The sequence below is a fragment of the Alexandromys fortis genome, unplaced genomic scaffold (genome assembly GCF_014885135.2).
Source record: "Alexandromys fortis isolate MF-2015 unplaced genomic scaffold, M_Fortis_MF-2015_v1.1 scaffold_370, whole genome shotgun sequence".
NCBI lineage: Eukaryota > Metazoa > Chordata > Mammalia > Rodentia > Cricetidae > Alexandromys > Alexandromys fortis.
Genome location: NW_026068242.1, coordinates 4,184 through 17,639, shown reverse-complemented (window position 1 = coordinate 17,639; position 13,456 = coordinate 4,184). Strand labels below are relative to the sequence as shown.

The following is a 13,456-nucleotide window of genomic DNA, read 5'->3' as shown; positions in this document are numbered from 1 at the left end:
TCTCTCTCTCTCTCTCTCTCTCTCTCTCTCTCTCTCTCTCTCTCTCTCTCTCTTTCTTTCTTTCTGAGACAGGGTCTCACTATATAGCCCTAGCTGACCAGGAACTCACTGTGTAGACCAGGCTGACCTTGAACTCACAGAGATACCTGTGCCTTGCCTTTGCCTCCTGAGTGCTGGGATTGAAAGGAATGTGTTAGCACTGCCCAGCTTGAGAATTTCATACAATGTACTTTGGTCATGTTCGCCCTTCGACTTCTCCTGTATCTACACTCTTTCTCCTCTTCCTAACCTCACAAACATGAGTTTTCTTCCTCCCCTCACCCCATGGGTTTCAGTTAGCTAGTCTTGGGAGTGGGGCCTGGCTTGGAGTGTGGTTGACTTATCAGGGGTCAGTCATACCACTAACGACAACCGACTTTCCTCTCTCATCAGATATCAAGCTCAATCAACACTGGCTGGTCTCCCAGAGGACCCAGTTCCTGACACTCAAACACGATGATGGCTCACAACCATCCATGACTCTAGTTCCTGGGGACCTCATACCCTCTTCTGACCCCCCCGGGCACTGGCAAAACACCCATACACACAAAATAAAAATAAATCTTATTTTAAAAATGCTAGTAGCTTTTCAGCCAGTAGTGAGAGTTCAGGCCCTTTCCATATTGGATTTGTATCTGGCTTAAGTTTGCACAGATCTTATGCCTGCTGTCGCAATCACTGAGTCATAGGTGCAACTGCCCTGTTGTGTTAAAAATAACCTTTTGTATTTCCCCTTCTTTCTCAAACATCCTTGAGCCTTGGGTAGAGGTGTGTGGTAATTCCATGTCCATTAAGCAGAATAATGGTATTGGATTTTCCCTTAGGGCCTAAGATCTGTCTACACACAGGTTCTTGGACCCTTTAACAGTGCCAGGTATGGGTTCCATCTCATGGAATGGGCCTTAGATTTCTGACATTTATTTATTTTTTTAAAATTTTATGTGTATGGGTATTTTGCTTGCATATTTGCATGTGCACCACATGTGTGCTTGGTGCTCACAGAGGCCAGAAGAGGGTGTCATATCATCTGGAACTGGAGTTACAGGTGGTTGTGAGCCACTGTGTGAGTCTTGGGATTGAAACCCAGTCTTCTCCAAGAGCAGCAAGTTCTTTTAACTCCTGAGCTATCTTTCCAGCCCCTTGACATTTCAGATACAAAGCCCTAAGACTCAGAGATTCAGATTTGTTCAGGACCCATGTTGAATACTCAGCTGACACGAGGCCAGAGCCTACGTGTGACCCGAAAGTCTATATTCCACATTCTGATGGCAGTTATCCTTTCAGATGCTTTAAGCATAAGAATTATGAAGTCTAGTTGTAAGACATCAGGATAGGTTAACATAAAGGGACTCTCAACTTTGTTTTCTTTAGGCCCTAAAAAGAAATTTAAGACTCCTGAAAGCAAGGCCTCAGCAATCAACTTACCTGAGGAGAAAGAAATTAAAATTGTATCAGAGTGCTCTACCCCACCAGCTCAGCATGGGGTTTGTCCTTTGGGAAAGGAAGGTCCTGGACCTCAGGAGCCCCTGACACAGGGGGCAGCAAGATTCCCCCCTGAAGATGATGGTTCCAGTGACCTGGACTTGGAGCAACTCATGGAAGACATTGGAGAGCCAGAGGAGAGGGGGGACTCGCAGCACAGGGATGGCTCTGAGGAGTTCCTGGCGGCCCTTTTTGAGGAATAGTGTGCTCTGGTCCTCCTACATTCTTGAGTAGACATTAAATGCCAGAGTTGTTGACCTGCCAAGTGGTTCTATTCAGAGCTGTGCAGCCCGTGTCAATAAAGCAGGTCTCTGGGCTACTGCTGAGGTGTGCTTCCTTTCCTGTCTCTATGGCAGACTGCCTGCTCTGGAGGGGACAGGAGGCTGGGGACAGCAGACCCAGATCTGGGGAACATTCAGGACAGTGTGTCTGTGAGTCCTGGCTCTCCTTCCTGGGAGCGACTTGACCTTTGGAAAGCACCGTGACCATCTGGTGTTCAGTTCCCTGTCTCACACCATCTCTCTAGGGATACTGCTGATGTCCTGTGCAGTGGTGCATGGGGACCAGTCACAGTGTATGCTGGTTATTACACTCACAGATGTACGTGCACATCGGGTGGACAGCTGCCAGCTTTTGGAGCATCCCCTGCCTTGGGCCACTCGAAAAAAGTGATAGAGGAGGGGTTCTTAGAGGGCCAGAAGTTACGGGTCACACTAGTGACCCTTAATTAGGTTCATTTAGGCAAATTCTGTAGATCTTTTTATTTGTATGAAAAGGGCCTAACAGGTTAGAAAAGGGAACTAGGAGTTTCTCAGTTTCTCTGAGTTCCTGACGTGTGAATTTCTGTCCTGGCCATGGGTATCTGTGACCTGTGAGCGTCTGACTGTGGGTATCAGTGGAAGCTGGGAGTCTTCCTACTAGAAGCAAAGGTGACTCTGAGATGGTCACCCAGACCCGCTCATTTGGTCTTTACGGTGGAGTATACAGTCTCTTCCTGGGGGTTCTCATGGACAGGCAGGCAGGCTGGTGTTCCTGGGGAGGTCGGGCTTGAGAGGGCAATGGAGGCATACACGATGTTGTTGTCCTGCGGGGGTGGGGACAGGGCATTAGATAGCAGCAGTGCAGCTGAGGCTCCATAAAGCAGCAGCTGCAGCCTGAGTGTCCTCCCACACTTCTGACCTCCAACCTCCTGCCTCCATCAACACCCCTTAACTCCTTCAGACCTGAGTCAGAATCTCTTACCTTGGGGTTCTCTTTGGGGTCCATATGTCGTCCTAGAGAAAAAGGAACACAGAGTTCTGAAGTTGAGGTGTGTGACAGGAAGGGAGACAGATGGCTGGGAGTTCCAAGCATGAGGTGAGGACCTTGGTTACATGGGAGGGACAGGGTGAGGGAGGGACAGGGTGAGGGAGGGACAGGGTAAGGGTGGGACAGGTGAAAACACGGAGGGAATGCTTGTGTAAGTGTGGGGTCTTGGGAGAAGAAGGCAGAGCCAAGTGTGGAACAGGAATCTGGTTGAATTTACCTTTGTGCTTAACTTGCTCATATTTCTCATTGTTTTCATTGAGTTCCCTTCATGAGAACAAGATGGGCAACAGATTAGAGGCTGGACAAGAAAGAATTAAGACATTAGGTGCTGGGCTGGAGAGATGGCCCAGTTAGTAACGTGCTTGTCCCATAAACATGACGTCCTGACTTCAGACCCCAGCAAACAAATAAAGCTGGATGGTGGAGAAGCAGAGACAGGCAGAGAAGTCCCTGGAGTTCACAGGCCATCCTGGACTAACAGATGAGGTCTAGATTCAGTGAAAGACTCTGTCTCAGAAGATGAAGTAGAAGGCTGGAGAGATGGTTCAGTTGGCAAAGGGCCTGCTTCCCAAACATGAAGACCCAAATTTAGATCCCCAAGGACCCATGTAAAAAATGCTGGGCACAGTCAGTCAGGCAGTGGTGGTACACGCCTTTAAACCCAGCACTCTGTGAGTTTGAGGCCAACCCAGTCTACAAAGTTTGTTCCAGGATAGCCAGGGATGTTTACAGAGAGAAACCTTGTCTCAAAAAAATCAAACCAACAACAAAATGTTCTGGGTACAATGTGCCTGGAGGGTGGGGGTGGAGATGGGTGGATCCCTGAAGCTGTTGTCTGGGCAGCCCAGCCAAACTGATGAGCTTCAGTTAGTGAGAGACCTTACTATAAAGGTATCAAAATAAATATTAAATAAAGATGGTAAAAACTGAGGAGAATCATAACATAGACCTTTGGCCTCCACATACATGCACAAGTGCACACAAACACAACATACATACAGGAACACAAAATATAATGGAGAGAAACTGAGAAAGAACACCACTGATCTCTGCCTTCTACACACAGGGCACATGTGCATGTGCACTGCACATATATACACATAACAAGAACATGTAATAACACACACAGGACTGGAGATGTGGTGCATGCTTATATTCTCAGTGTTCAGGAGGTGGAGACAGGGGGACTCCTGATGTTCATTGGTCAACCAACCAGGTGTAATTGTTGAGTTCCAGACCAGTGTGAGACCCTCTCTCAAAAACAAAACAAAACAAAAAAAAAAAAAAAAAAAAACCCAAGTGGGGTCAGGTGAAATGACTTACTGGGTAAGACCATGCCATTAAGACTGACAACCTGATTTAATCCCAGGGATCCACAAGGTGGAAGGAAAAAGACAGCTCTCAGAAGTTGTCCTCTGTTTTCCACATGTGTGCTCATACCCACCCATACACATATACACATGCACACAAATAAGTAAAATGCAATAAAAATTATTTAAAGTGGATGACACCTGAGAACACACACATGTGCATGTGCATTAGTGCCTGTGCACATGCATGCACACACACACTCGAGCATACATGCACACACACTAGAAGCTGGTTCCCTTTGAGTGGTCTCTGCCATCCTCAATGACTCATGATAGGCATGTTGGTGTTCAGCCTTCTCTGGAAGAGGAATGAGAGGCCATTGGTAAGGGGGCCTAGCTGAGGTCTCTTAGCGCTAGCTGAAGGTGAATCACTCTAGGAAACCATCTTACACTGGGCAGGAACAGAGACTAGAAATAAGAAGAACCAGTTCCAGGATAGGCTCCAAAACCACAGAGAAACCCTGTCTCGAAAAACTGAAAAAAAAAAAAAACAAACCAATGCTAACTTCTCTCACTTCTTTGATTAAAACTAGAAGGCAAAAAAATTTCAGATCTTCTGGGTAGGTGCTCAGGCTAAGGTCATGGAAGAAGGGACCTTAGATAAGACTGGAGGAAGGACATCTGGCCAAAGAAGCCACAGGGAGAGGAAAAAGGGAGGAGCTGGGGATGCAGTGCTGCTCTTAGAGTGCTTGCGTTAATTGACAAGGTCCTGGGTTCCACCCCAGCCCCTCATAAACCGGGTGTGGTGTGATGCCTGTCATTCCAACAGCTGGTGAGTCGAGGTGAAAGGGTCAGAAGTTCAAGGTCACCCTTGGCTACACAATGAGTTCAAGGCCAGCCAGGCCAATATGAGACCCTTTCTCAGAAAAAATTTAGAAGGCTCAGAGCAGGCCATGTGCAGTAAGGAAAAGAAAAGACAGGAGAGAAGGGCAGAGAGGTTGGGAGGTGAAGAGAAAAGGACAAAAGATGTGGAATACCTAGAACAAAGGATTCCTGGGGAGCCGGGCTCACTGACCATAAAGACAGGGAAGAAAGGGAAAGATGGGAGAGCTGGTGGAATCCAGGCAGATGTTCAAGGCTGAGAGGAGCCAGAGCCACAGATAGGGAAGCCTAGGAAATGGAAGGAGAGAAGGAGAAAGACCCCATGAGGCCTGGGGTGGGGACTGTTCTGGAAGGAGACTCCCTGAGACTCTGTTGCACCCCTGTCAGTGTGTGAAGCTGGTGGCCCTGAAGAGCATGGCGTCGTGGAGGACATGGAGGAAGAGACAGGATGAGTCAGGGGAGGGGAGAGGTGCAGAGCCCTGTGTGCGGTTCTCCATTGCTCTTCTAATGCCATTTGAAGGGGCTGGAGAGATGGCTCAGTGGGCAAGAGCACTGGCTGCTCCTGCAGAGGACAGGATGGCGCTCACCTGGCTGGGGTTTCGGCTTTAGTCCTCTGGCCTGTGGGGAAGAGACAGTGTCAGTGTGACATCCGTGCTGATTGTCCATCTGCCCCTCAGCTGTCCTCTATGTTCAGCTCCTTCAGAGGACAGGGGAGCAAAGAGACCGCCCCAGACAGCCAGAGAAGAGCCTGGACTACCTCTGCTGGGCTGCTGTCCCACACAGCAACCCCTCCTGCAAATCCCTGCCAGGTCCAGGCCCCACCCCCATCTCCTTTGTTCCTTCACCAACCTTGAGTTCCCCCTGACCCAGCACTTGTTTGTCTACTCTGTGTTCTCCCTGTCTGTCTTCCTTTTTGTGTCTTTAGGAAGCACCTTCTTCTGGATTGTATTTTACTCTGCTGGTCTGTTTGCCTTGGTGCATACTGTGCTGTTTTAATTACTATAGGTTTTTAAAATTGCAACTTATTATTATATGATAGTTACAGGTTTGTATGGAGGTCAGAGGGCAACTTTCGAGAATCAGTTCTCTCCATCATGTGGCTCCCCTCTTGGACACCTTTTACCCTCTGAGAACTATTATTGCTTTCTTTTGTTTGAATTTTAAAATTACATGCACCTCTTTTGAGGTAATGCCCATGAGAGCAGATGCCTGTGGATTCAGGTGAGAGCTTCCAGAAGGCCTGGAGCTGGAGGTGCAGATGGTTGTAATCTGCCTGATGTGGGTGCTGGGAGCAGAACTCAGGTTCTCTGCAAGAGCATTCAGTGCTCTTAACTGCTGAGCCATCTGTCCACCCCCGATATAGACTTCTTGACTGTTTTTTCCATTTTATAAATGTGATGTTCTCTGTTCACCTGTATCCTCTTTCCTTTGACAATGTCACCCACTGTGTTTTAGGGAACAAGTCATTTGGCTCCTTAGTCTTTTTCCCCAAGTGTTTTATATTATAGTTCTAAAGATTTTTATTTGTGTGTGTTTCTCTGTGAGACTGTGTGTGTTTCTCTGTGAGACTGTATGTGTTTCTGTGTGAGACTGTGTGTGTGTGACTGTGTGTGTTTCTGTGTGAGGTTGTGTGACTGTGTGTGTGTATGAGAGACTGTGTGTGTTTCTGTGTGAGGTTGTGTGTGCCATCTATGTTCCCAAGCCTGAGAAGCCAGAAGAGAGCCCTGGATGCGCAGGAGGCTATGATCTGCTCCACATGGGTGCTGGAACTGAACTTTTGGGTCTCTGCAAGAACAACACATATTCTTAACTCCTGAACCATCACTCTGTGTCTTCTCTTTTGACTTATAAATAGACATTTTAGTATTTATTTATATTTTAGGAGAGCTTTGTCAGATCCACACGGGCACTTCAAATCCATCCCAGACTCAGCTGCTCAGTCTACCCCTGTGCAGGTTTGACTGAAGAATCTGAACCACAGGGTCATCTGTTTGCACCCTTGGTCATATTGGGGAGGTTATGGAACATTTAGGAGGTGCAGCCTTCTGGAAGAAGTGTGTGTCACTAGGGGTGTGTTTTGAGAATGTATTGCTCCACCTCACTTCTGTTCTCTCTGTGTTTTCTGCATGTGGTTGAGATGTGACCGCTCAGCGTCCTGCTTCACTGCCCCGCCATTATTAACCTTGCTTTGAAGCCGGAAGTGAAGTGACCTCTTCCTTCCACAAGGTACTTTTGATCATGACGGTTTATCACAGCAGAGGAAAGTTACCGCCATTGCACCCCCTCAGACAGGCTTCCTCCTTCAGTCCCCATACGGCGTGGTGGTTTCATCAAAGTGTTTTTCAGCAAAAGAGACTTGTTCCTGTTCTCTGGTCCCTGTGTCAGTCTAAGCACTGAGTTTTTGTTTGTTTGACATCTTCTGCATCTAAGGAGGACTTTGAATGCTGATCCTCCTGCCTGCACCTTCCACACACTGGACTTACAGACAGGCACTACTGCTCCGGACTAGTCTCACAGTCTGAGAGCTTTTGCCTTGAATTTTACCTGGTCCCGGCCATTCGTCTCCATGGGCAACCACAGTGGTAACTGACACAGCCTGGCACCTCCAGTGTGTCCTCTACACCCTACGACTGTAAGGTCAGAGTCCAGCCGCTGCTCAGGCCGCAGCACCGCCCTTCACTTCTCACAGACTCACTCCTGAGACACTGTGACTCTCCAGCTGACATACTTCCATTCAGTCCCAGAGTTTCTCTCCTCGCGAGTGACTTATGTCAGAGGGCATTAGTGGCCACACATCCTGTCCCTTTCCTCCCTCCTTTCTGGTTCAGGCTTGTTCAGTGAAACCACCCCCATCCTCAAAGGATAAAGAAAGAGCCCCCTTTCCTATTTAGAGTTCTTGCCATGCTGATGGGGCCTCACATCCCTTAGCCCCCCTGCCTTGCTGCTGTCTACCTTTCTGACTGTCTGTGGCATTGATAACTCTTAGTAAACACCTTCCTTCCCAGTGACCTGTCTCAGTGACCCTCTTGAACCCCATCTGAGACCTTCCATACAAGCTGATGTCATCATAGCTGGGTGCTGAGGTGGCCTCTTGGTTTTGCCTCTGGCATCAGAGGCTTGGGGACCTGACTTACAAGGTTCCCCCGTCATCTCCTGCCTCCTCAGTCAGCACCACACTACACAAAATTTCCTGACATGGGTTCTCTTTCCTGGAAGGTCAGAGAGTGTCCTACATGACTCCCAGCACTTTCCTGGCTATTTTGTGGAAGGGAGAGGGGTGAGATGATTTCTCATGGAGTCAAGATCCTCCTGCCCCAACCCCGGTGCACAGACTGAGGTGTGGACCACAGTGCCCGTCGTTGTTTTTATTTTTTTATTATTTTTTTGATTTTTCGAGACAGGGTTTCTCCATAGCTTTTTGGTTCCTGTCCTGGAACTAGCTCTTGTAGACCAGGCTGGCCTCGAACTCACAGAGATCCACCTGCCTCTGCCTCCTGAGTGCTGGGATTAAAGGCGTGCACCACCACTGCCCGGCCATTGTATTTATTTTTAATTGTTTTATATTTATTTATTCCCCATGTGTGTGAGTGTGCACAGGCCATGGTGTGCGTGTGTCTGAGAACAACATGCAGAAGTCAGTTCTTTCCTTTGATTGTGTGGGCTCTGAGTATTTCCAGTGTCTTGACCTCCTGAACCATTTCACTGCCTCCGGCTGTCATTATTTATTTTGACATTCTTTGTAATTTCTCTTCCTCTGGGAGCTCTTCTACCCTCCTGTCTCTCCTCTGACCATGTCTGTCAACACCACAGCTCCTTCTAAAATGAATATTCAGCCCTTGGGAAGCCTCCCCCATCACCCACAGTTACTGGGAAACTGGATGTTCATCTACTTAGGATCCTCCAGTTTCTAGCCAGACTTTGGGAAGTGGAGCAATCAATACAGCTGAGCTGAGGCGACTTCTAGTCCCTTCTGCTTTCCCCTCCCCTGGCTTCCTCCTGGGCAGGCCCTTTCTCCTCTGATGACGAAATGGCTGTGTCAACAGAGAAGAACTGAGATGTGACTGGACTGTGAGGTTCACAAACTGAACCCTCAGAGGCCTCACTTGGAGAACCGGCTTAAAGCAGATTCTCAGTGGGGTTAGCAGTGCAGGCCTGCAGTCAACCAAACTGAAACAACAGCAACAAAAAGACCCCAGGTACTCTAAGCAGAAGCCTCAGAGCCTGACTCTGGACTCAAGAGGAAGCCATCAAGGATCTGCCCTGGGGAGGCCGGAAGCCATCCTTAGCTCCTCAAAAGCTATCCACCTTGCTGTTTTTAAAGACAGGGCCTCTCACTGTGACACGAGGCTCAGCAATTAGGCTAGTGTGACTAGTCATCAGCCTCGGGGATGATCTTGTCCTCCTGCTCAGCACTGGGACTACAAGGATTGTGGTGACGGATCCTCAAACTTGCGCGGCAAGCACTTTACTGACTGAGCCATCACCTGAGCCCTAGGATCTGAGCTGTCAACAGTCCCCTTCGATGACTCTGGTGCAGATTGTCCTGTGGAAACACTCGGGAAGTGTGATGGGGATGCAGTCTGGACCACTTACCTTTCCTCCTCTTCCACCTGAGGAACACCATCAATCCCAAAACCCCAGCCAGGAGCACAGCAGCAGCCACGGCCACCCCAACTGTGGGTCCCAGATGCAGGGTCTTATTTTCTATGCTCATCTGACCTTCTGTGGACATGAGGGTGTTTTTGGTACGTGCAGAAGTGGCAGTGGTGGGACTTGGAGCCATGGTCCTGGGGGCTGGGAAGAGATGAAGGAAGTCAGCATGAACTTCCCCAGTAGGAGTGAAGATTCTAGAGATGCCTCTGCAGCACTCTTTGCCGTTAGATACTGAAGCAATGGACTCCAAGGAACTGGAGACACCCAAGGAGTCTCAAGCTGGGAGAAGGAAAAGGCAAAGTGTGGAGCCAGCTGCTCTGGTTTTACCCCACATAAAAGATTCTTACCTCCTATGCTCACCTTCACCTGGGTTCACTGATGACTTTAGTTCAGGACTCTCAAGGTCAGCAGGAGAAATAATTAACTGCAACCCAGAGAAAGACCCACAACACCAGGATCACAATGACTGACAACAGCATAGCCCAGGAGTGCTGATTTAGAGGCCTGGTTGTCTTCTGGGTTTAGAGCAGTGAGTCTAACTCCAGACCTAGACCATAGAAACTGCAGCCTCTGGTGTGTGTGCTACCTAATCAAGAGCCATCAGCTTCTCCCTGACTGTCTACTTAGGTTCTTTGGAAGCCTCTATGCCTGCTGGGCGAAAAGAAGTGGCGTGCTGATTTAAACAATCCCTGCCCTGTTCATAATTTTACTGAAATAAACCTTTTAGCTCTGAAATGTAGTGTAGGGCACTAACCTTCCCCTCTAGAATCCTCTGATAATAAACCACATAAAGACTCAACCAAGAAAGAGAATTACAGACCAATCTCACTCATGAACATTGACACAAAAATTCTTAATAAAATACTGGCAAACCAAGTCCAAGAACACATCAAAAAATTATCCATTATGATCAAGTAGGCTTCATCCCAGAGATGCAGGGCTGGTTCAACACACAGAAATCGGTCAATGTAATCCACCATATAAATAAACTGAAAGGAAAAAACTATACGATCATTTCATTAGATGCTGAAAAAGCATTTGACAAAATTCAACACCCCTTTATGATAAAGGTCTTGAAGAGATTAGGGATACAAGGGTCATACCTAAATATAATACAAGCTATTTACAGCAAGCTGCCAACTAACACCAAATTCAATGGAAAGAACCTCAAAGCCATCCCACTAAACTCAGGAACACGACAAGGCTGCCCACGCTCGCCATACCTCTTCAATATAGTGCTTGAAGTTCTCACAATAGCAATAAGACAACATAATGAGATTATGGGGATTCGAATTGGAAAGGAAGAAGTCAAACTTTTGTTATTTGCAGATGATATGATAGTGTACATAAGTGACCCCAAAAACTCTACCAAAGAAGTCCTACAGCTGATAAATACCTTCAGTGAAGTGGTAGGATACAAGATCAACCCCAAAAAATCAGTAGCCCTCCTATACATAAAGAACAAAGAAGCAGAGATGGAAATCAGAGAAGCATCACCTTTCAAGATAGCCATAAATAGCATAAAATACCTTGGCATAAAATAACCAAGGAAGTGAAAGATGTATTTGACAAGAACTTTAAGTCTTTGAAGAAAGAAATTGAAGAGGATACCAGAAAATGGAAGGATCTCCCTTGCTCTTGGATTGGGAGGATCAACATAGTNTACCAGAAAATGGAAGGATCTCCCTTGCTCTTGGATTGGGAGGATCAACATAGTAAAAATGGCAATTCTACCAAAAGCAATCTATAGATTCAATACAATCCTCATCAAAATCCCAACAAAATTCTTCACAGACCTTGAGAGAACAATAATCAACTTTATATGGAAAAACAAAAAAACCCAGGATAGCCAAAACAATCTTATACAATAAAAGTACTTCTGGAGGCATTACCATCTCTGACATCAAACTCTATTACAGAGCTACAGTAATGAAGACAGCTTGGTGTTGGCATAAAAACAGAGACAATGACCAATGGAATCGAATCGAAGATCCAGATATTAATCCACAAACCTATGAACACCTGATTTTCGACAAAGAAGCTAAAATTATACAATGGAGGAAAGAAAGCATCTTTAACAAATGGTGCTGGCATAATTTCTTTCTTAACTAACTTTCTACATTAAAGAGTTCATTGATGGATCTCTGTGTTTGCATGTGTGTGAAAACCCTTATCTGACTTTCTATGGGGCAAAAGAATTCTGGCCCTGGAACCTGCCATGGCTCGGAAAGTACTGGTTTTAAGGATGTATATGACTGGGAACATTTGTAACGGGTAGAACTGAGAACAATGTAGAACAAGGAACATGGAGAACAAGAGGAACAATGAGAAATGATGGATTGAAGAGAGAATAAAGAATCGTGAATAGATGGAAGCTGTTGGGAGTAGACTTTACCCTCAGATGTTTAGCCCCCGCTTAGCTCATCCAGGCATCTTTAATTGAACCCTGAATGGGGAAGTCTTAAAGGCATGAAATTTAAGGCTCCCTAAGCTGAGAATGCCTCTTTGCACTGTGACCTGTCTCTCTAATTGTCCTGTTGAGGAGAGGTGGCCAAGCCTGGCTTGTTAGAGCTGCCAGGGCCCAGGCTTGAATCCTACACTCAAGTAACAATTAGGTCCTTCTAGGATGGGGGATGGACAGACAGACATGTGTATCCTGTCTTCTTTAGAAGATGCGGGATGGGGAACAGCTCTTAGAAGCTCACACAGGAAGAAGGGAACAGATGCTGAGGCTGAGATCGGGTGAGCAATGACAACTCTACTTCCTGGTAGGAACGTCCTCAGACGCTCATGTCATCCCTTACAAAGAGCAATCTCTGAGTCACCCAGATCTAAACAGTCATTTTCTAGTAACAGTCCTTGTTAGAACAGAAGTAGCCTGCCAGGGTGGACAAGGCTGCTCCTTAGATGTGAGTTATTGAACAAATTCTCAGTGCCAGGCATGGCTTACCCCTCCTATCTGTTATCGGTGAGCGCGGTTCAGAGTCCCCAATCCCACACATACTATTGTGATTGCTCTTGGTTGCCCACCACAGCTAGATGGTAAGAACCCATTGCTGAAGACGCTGCTCGCTTTCAATGTAGATATGATGAAAATACATTGTAAATTGTATGAAACATTTAATCAAATACTAATAAAAATCTTTGCCATTTTTATATATGTATATAGTATGTGCCTATATGAGTGTACATACACTCACCTACTCACATACATGCACATGGGTGCACAAATACACACACACACACGTAGGATAGAGATGTGCTCCTGAATATGCATGTGGGGTCAGAAGAGGCTTCTGTGTCCTCTTGCAACATTCTCCATCTCTTCCTCAGGGGCAGCTTCTCTCTGTGAAATGGGGGCTCAAGCATCAGGTAGACTGAAAGGGAACAAACTCTGCAATCCTCCTGCTTCCACCCCCTTGGTGTCACAGCAATGCAGGGACACCCAGCTTCCTCTGTGGGTTATGGGATTTGAACTTTGGTCCTCACAATCACAAAGCCACTGCTCTTGATATTTATTTATAGATGGAGTTCATGTAGCCCAGACTGGCCTTGAACTTGCTGTGTAGCTAATGACCTTAGACTCCTGATCTCTTCACCTCCACCTTCCACTGGGATCACAGGTTTGCACCTCCCCACTTAAAAAATCACTTTAAAACTGGCTGTGGTGGAGCACACCTTAAACCCCAGCATTTGAGAGGCAGAGACGGGCAGATCTCTGTGAGTTCAAGGCCCATCTAGTCCTCATAGCAAGTTCTCGGCCAGCTAGGGCTACATAGTAA

General features: G+C 46.9%; 2 protein-coding genes across 7 annotated transcripts in view; one reads left to right on the top strand and one right to left on the bottom strand.

Moving 5' to 3' along the window:
* Positions 1–1,936, top strand: part of Zcwpw1 (zinc finger CW-type and PWWP domain containing 1) — a 32,204-nt gene extending 30,268 nt beyond the window's left edge. For 5 of the 6 annotated variants that reach the window (XM_050131166.1, XM_050131165.1, XM_050131163.1 and 2 more), the window contains one exon: positions 1,411–1,936. In XM_050131166.1, coding sequence (XP_049987123.1) covers positions 1,411–1,724 — 314 coding nt within the window. In that variant the 3' untranslated portion in view covers positions 1,725–1,936. Of the gene's footprint in view, positions 1–432; positions 854–1,410 lie in introns of those variants that run through there. The other variant, XM_050131164.1, reaches the window with a different exon arrangement.
* A 136-nt stretch (positions 1,937–2,072) lies between these two features.
* On the bottom strand, positions 2,073–10,412 carry LOC126494006 (paired immunoglobulin-like type 2 receptor alpha). The gene is made up of 5 exons (XM_050131167.1): positions 9,615–10,412; positions 5,609–5,639; positions 3,047–3,093; positions 2,764–2,795; positions 2,073–2,605 (listed from the first exon to the last, which is right to left on the bottom strand). Exons 1-5 carry the CDS (start codon positions 9,802–9,804, stop codon positions 2,480–2,482), a joined length of 426 nt encoding a protein of 141 aa, XP_049987124.1. The 5' UTR covers positions 9,805–10,412; the 3' UTR covers positions 2,073–2,479.
* Positions 10,413–13,456: the final 3,044 nt, after the last annotated feature.

What these genes read in the sequence shown, in the direction of transcription:
- LOC126494006 (XM_050131167.1), bottom strand. Translation starts at nt 9,804, where the DNA reads ATGGCTCCAAGTCCCACCACTGCCACTTCTGCACGTACCAAAAACACC. An exon ending in CAGGTGGAAGAGGAGGAAAG is followed by an intron (nt 5,640 to 9,614) that starts GTAAGTGGTCCA and finishes TCTTCCCCACAG; the next exon opens with GCCAGAGGACTAAAGCCGAA. An exon ending in AAAGCCGAAACCCCAGCCAG is followed by an intron (nt 3,094 to 5,608) that starts GTGAGCGCCATC and finishes GTTCTCATGAAG; the next exon opens with GGAACTCAATGAAAACAATG.